Source organism: Uloborus diversus, chromosome 5 (genome assembly GCF_026930045.1).
Source record: "Uloborus diversus isolate 005 chromosome 5, Udiv.v.3.1, whole genome shotgun sequence".
Lineage (NCBI taxonomy): Eukaryota > Metazoa > Arthropoda > Arachnida > Araneae > Uloboridae > Uloborus > Uloborus diversus.
Window position 1 is genome coordinate 73,859,430 of NC_072735.1, and position 6,093 is coordinate 73,865,522.

At 32.3% G+C, this 6,093-nt stretch overlaps 1 protein-coding gene across 1 annotated transcript in view; it reads left to right on the plus strand.

Moving 5' to 3' along the window:
- LOC129222970 (protein tyrosine phosphatase domain-containing protein 1-like) overlaps positions 1–4,703 on the plus strand; it is a 34,895-nt gene extending 30,192 nt beyond the window's left edge. The window contains exons 15-16 of the mRNA XM_054857533.1: positions 71–154; positions 4,446–4,703. Coding sequence (XP_054713508.1) covers positions 71–154; positions 4,446–4,703 — 342 coding nt within the window. The remainder of the gene's footprint in view (positions 1–70; positions 155–4,445) is intronic.
- The last annotated feature ends 1,390 nt before the right edge of the window (positions 4,704–6,093 follow it).

Genomic DNA, 6,093 nt, shown 5'->3' on the forward strand with positions numbered 1-6,093 from the left:
AGCTGAAAAGACAATAAGTACTTTTTTTTCCGTTACATACAATTAACTTAAAAGAATATCCTTATTTCAGGAGCCTGTTTTAAATATAAATGATTTATCTGTCATCGTCCTCCGAGCAGAGAAGCCAATGGAAATTTTAAAAAGACTGGATAATGTAAGTATACCATTCAAAACACATTATTCTGACTGAACAGTTGTATTACGACTGACAAAAAATGCAAAATCTTGGGTACTGGAGAAAATTTTAAGCAGCAGAAAGATTATTGCTCAGTTTTTGAGAAGTTCAGTGTAACATGGCTTCTGAAAGATACTGGTTCTCAACGGACTAGTCGCCAAGGCAGTTTTTAGTCAACTGAGTATAATACTGGTGCCCGGGATTCGTCTAACCTCAACCTTGATAATGAGCGAAGTGATATTTTACCACTTTTTTCAGGCATATTACTTAGATTAGGTGTCATTTTATAGATAATACCAGTAAAAAAGATGAAAATAAAATACCGTATTGAGGGTAAAAAGCAATCTGATTAGATTATTTCCTCATAAAATTTAAGCTTTTTTATTTCTAGATAATAGCGCATTAATCTGTCTAATATTCTTATTTAATAATTCTAGTTTATTTACAAATTACAGACAATATACAGTTGATTCTCTATTTAACGACCTTTAAAGGACCACAAAAAATCGTCCTTAAGTAGAATTCGTCCTTAAATAGAATGCTTCTAAAACTACAGAAGAGCATTCGGGACCGTGAAAGGTCGTCGTTAAATAGAGAAAGTCGTTAAATAGAGCGTCGTTAAACAGAGAGCCAACTGTAGAGTGTAAGTTGGACCAGTTATTGTACAGTTTACAAGGAATAATCAATTTATAATTATTACTTGTTGAGTTTGCGAAGACGTTAATAGAGCGCATGTTCCCCCCATAGACATATTTTTCCTATGGCGGGTATAAAGTTATGGGATTGGTACGCTTGAAAGATTCAACAGCCCATTCTCCTAAAAAAAGGTTGCCTACATTATTTTTTTGAAGAAACTTTTACGAAAATGTCTTTATGACATATTGGATATGGAATTTATCGATATATTGAAAACATTAATATCTGGGGAGCGATCTATCACGATATTAAAATTCTAATGACACCCAACTCTGTTCCAGTGACAACATAGGGGAGACTAGGGATACTTAATCTCATAGCCAAAAATGTACCAAAATTATTAAGTAGAAATTTGAAACCGATCGTTTGAATGTGACAAGGGAAACTTTTTTTTAGGAAAGCATTCCGAAGTTTACATTATCCGTTAAATACAACTTTTAAAAAATTCCGAAGTGTAATGTTCAAGTACAAACAGTCTTCAATAATTGAGACATATATTTTTTAAATTGCCACTGATTGTTAATAATAGAACATGTATGCTTGTAAAAATCGCATATTAGGGATACTTGATCCCTTCGTTTAGAGGGATACATGATCCCAGGTATCAAGTATCCATATTAAAATATAAACGCAATAAAAACAATATAAATGTTGTTTACTTAGTTGACATTAACTTTAAACATTCAAAAAAACGTGTTTAAAATTAATCATAGTTTGAGTGATAGATTTAAACAATCACTACTGTAAATATGCTAAACTATTGTAATATTAGTACGCACTTGTAACCCACATAACACCTCAAACATCTAAACATAAACTAACTGTACTGATAAAATTATGTTCTGATCAGCCAAATGAGCTTGAACAGGTGGAAATAGATGTCAATTCTTTGTTTGAAAGAAAAAATAAATGATTTTACTATAGTTAGATTTACAACAAAAAAGTGAGTTGCCCATTATGTTGACCCAATAGCGGATAGAATGCAATGTTGGATTTCTGGAGTTTGAAATAAGTTTTCTGAGGCGAAAACGTAATATTTTTAATCAATCTATTTTTCCTGAAAAATGGACAAAATGTGTTAAGCTGCACACATCCAGTTGGGTTGAGCGGAACTTAAAGAACTACAACAAACGAATTGTTTGCATTTGACTTTTCAGGTTTTGAAAACATATAAGCTAGGCTTTCTTTTTTATGAGTACACTGATACTTACATTTTTCTTCCCTCTTTTTAAAAATTAATTCAAATGATGAAACTCTTAATTTTATTATTGCAAGACAAGAAGCAAATAAAATGATTTTCGTGCTTGTCATCCTTTTTTTTTTATTACTGTTGTAATTTTAGCTTCATTACGCTACTTAAAAAAAATTGTTAGTTATATTTATAAAATATAGTTTTTTTTTACCAACTGTATTGGATAAGTAACTGATCAAAAGCATCATAAGTTCATGAAAGTTGTGTACATTTTTTTTACATATGTCAAGTGAAATTTGAAACTATTTTATTTTGTGTTCACATTATTATAATCTAATAAAGAAAATCAGAAATTGTGTGTGTTTTTTTTAGAAACATTATGTATAAAACCAAAATCCATAAATAAATTGCCGATCTAATGAAAAGTCTATGTACTTTCTCAGTGGGATCAATTATCCCCCATGAAGGGATCATGTATCCCTAGATGTGGGGATACATTATCCCTTTATGAAATTTTTTTAAAAAAATATTTTACCAAAACTATCTGTTTCATTTCAACTAAAAATAATACTGTCAGATAGAGGAAAAAATTACCTTTCTTCACGTACTTTTTTTTTAAACTGATAATTTTCAGCAGGGAAAAAAAACTGAAAACTAAAGTGGGGATCAAGTATCCCCAGTCTCCCCTACTAAGTAGTTTCAAGTTTCATAGTTTTTGAGGTGGGGGGGGGCGGCACGGTCTTCATTTTCGCTTTGTATCTACGGTAATTGTTAAGGAGGGGGAGACATCTCGACCAGGAAAAATTCAGAAAATTCGGCGTCTTCCGCTTTTTGATTAGAAACAGGCCAGAACAGATTAGTTTGACAGGCAAAATTCGTGATTAATTCCGAACATAAAAGTAATAATATGCAAGTTTTTCCTTTTTTTGCAAAAATTTTTGGCTTGCAGTAAGTAGTTTTAACTAATTTTAAGCCAGAGGGAACGGAAGGTAAGACGATCCGAACCCAGAAAGCAGAAGTGACACTATCTCTAGTTTTTTTTTGTTTTTTTTTGTTTTTTTTTTTTTTGGCATCGATCAATAAATGAAAATACAGTAGACCCTCGTTTTATGCGAGTTTATTTTACGCGGTTTAAGATTTGACACATTTATATTACGCGGATAAGTTTCGATTTTAAGCGGATGAGGCAATGCAAGCAGATAAAATTTTCCCCTCTTTCAAAATCCAAACTCCTAAAGATTGCAGATTTCACGTAGTAAACTGCATTTTGGAGTGCTAATAATCGAGATTGGACCACTGAAGACATATAGTGCGATTAATCCCAGAGCTCTTTCCAGAAGTACAGTTATTAAACTCACACAGTTCAGAACTCACTGGAAGAAGAGCTTTTAGGAGTGATAAAGGAGTACAAAACCAACGAGGATACCGACATCGATGACACACAACCAAAACCGATCACATTGAAACTTTTGAGCCATTAATAGTCAATCTGATTTGTTAGGGAAGGAAGATTCTATCATGGAAATGACGCAAGTGATCATGGATGCGTTAATGCTCTGCAAAAAACTACAGAGAAAAATTCTTAATGACTGCCAAAAGACTATCATAACCAGCTCCTTTTTATAAACAGAATGCAATATTAACTTAAGTTTTCTTTGTGCATAGAAATAGATATAAGTACACATTCAACTTATTATACAATTAGTCATCACTAGAATGAGTGTTTTTTTTCTTTCTTTTTTTTATCTACGGAACAAAACCCCTATTGTAACACTTATATTGAGTATTCATTTTCGTGATTTTGATTTATGCGGCATTTCCGTAGAACGTAACCCCGCGTAAAACGAGGGTCTACTGTAATATAATTTTCAGTTATTGATTGATAAGAAACGAGAACTATGAAAATCCAGCTGAATGACCTGCCTTGTCTTATATAAAGTTATAATAATTCGACTCAACATTTTAATTTTCTTTCAAATATTTGAATTATTTTTTTTAACGTCCGGATCACCGATAAAGCAATGTGAAGTATAAAATATAAATACACTTGCTTGCATGACACTTATTTTATTTATGATTTTTTATTAAGTATTTGATTGAATATTTTACTTTTACGGTAAAACAAGGCATTTTACAAACTTTAGAATAAGCAATTTAAACTTCTGCTTAAGTTTTGTAATCTACTGACGCTGCAAGTGTACCTTCCAAGTTTAATCAGCTTCTATCTGTGACTAATTTACTTACAGCTTCTTGACAGAAATAATTTCTGAATAGGCTGAAAAAAAAAATACAACTATTTGATAAGAACAAGAACCTGCATGGAATTAATATTTTCATTAAAAATATGTCTTACAAATCTCAATTACACTTCAACTGTTTCAGGGCACACGTTACACAACAGAATACCTAGTGAGGTTCATAGCAAGGCTACAACCGAAATCGACTGCTATTAGAACAGACTTGTTGCGGCGACTCGTGGCATCCCTCACCCATCAAGCCCTTGGTATCCAAGGGACTCTTCGCCCAGTCGGCATGGAATGGAACAAATTGCGACAAGGAACGTGCCGACAAGTCATGCTCTTCATCGACAAACTCTACGACATGGCTGCGGGAGAGTGTGCTCAAAAATGTCATTTTTGAACGTGGCCCTGAACAAGATGCTCAACGAAAAATGTAAGGGCATGGCAGTGAATCTTGATTGGAAGATTAGTGTACGGAATTCAATAGCAGTTTATTATAAACATGTGATGCTTCACAGAAAACATGTTTAACATTTAGAAGTTATTCGTGCCAGATCTATAGGAAAATGAAATCATTTTAATGTTTGACGGAAAACGTTGCATAAGCCAATAAGCGAAAAGTTATCGTTTCGGTTAAATTTTTCGCTATAATTGAATAAAAAAACAGCTTTAAGACCCTCTAGCAAAATAATAGAATCTGCTCCTATAATTTTACAACAGCAGACGAATTTCGCAGTAAAAACTACAGCGCCCAGTGATTCCAGAAGAATGGATGAGTCTCAAAATAAATTTATAAAAAAATATTGAACTATTATAAAATAAAATGACATTAACTTTTAAAATTAAACTGTAAAATTTGTTTTAAATGACAAAATAAGTTGCATTTAAAGACCAAAAAGATGATTTTTTGGTAATAAAACTTTTTTAAAATCTCTAAATTTTCTTATTCGCTTATCAAAAAAACCCCAAGCTGGAACTTCTGCTAACTCTCTATTTTGAAGTTCATAAAACGCACCCTCTTTTACCAACCTTTTTTCAACATGAAATCAATTATGAAATATCAGACTGATTCTCAACCTACTTTTATTTGTTTCATCTATTTAAGAGTCTTTTTTTTTTAAGCTAGACAAAGTGAATGGGAGCCTGAAGTTGACACCTTCAAGTTTCCTGAAACTTTCCGGATATTTTATTAGTATTATGAAACAAAGTGAAGCTTCTTTCCTCTCTAATTTGACTTGTTGGCTCTCGAGTGGAAGTCAAAGTTTAGGGTCGTAAGAAAAAAGAGCTAAATATATTATTGCATTGCTTCAAAAGCAATGAGTGAACCGAGCCAATTCTTTTAAATAAGGATACTATTTGATACTACGTGCATTCTAGTATACCACTCATAGCTTTGAGGTCAAAGGTCAATTGAAAATGCAATTTTTAAAATTTTTTTGCTTTGTTTGGGCGAGGATATCTGCTAAAGCCGTGAGTAACCCTCGGAAATAAGTATATGATTAACCACTCACCACAGTATAGTACTAATAAAAATATAAAATAGCTTTCGTTTCTCTTGGCTTTAGTAATTAAACGGTCTCAAAGTCGATGATTTTTTAAAAATGGCTTAGTTTAGAGGTCAATAACTTTGATCGCGACGGGTCAACATCTTTGGGACACAGCTGTAGTTATATTTCAAGTAGTGTAGTTTAAGGTTCAGGTTAGAAACTCATTGCAACTAATCAACTTTTTTAATTACGCGGTCTCAAATTTGATAATTTGAATCAACAAGAAGCAAAGTTTTAGGTCAA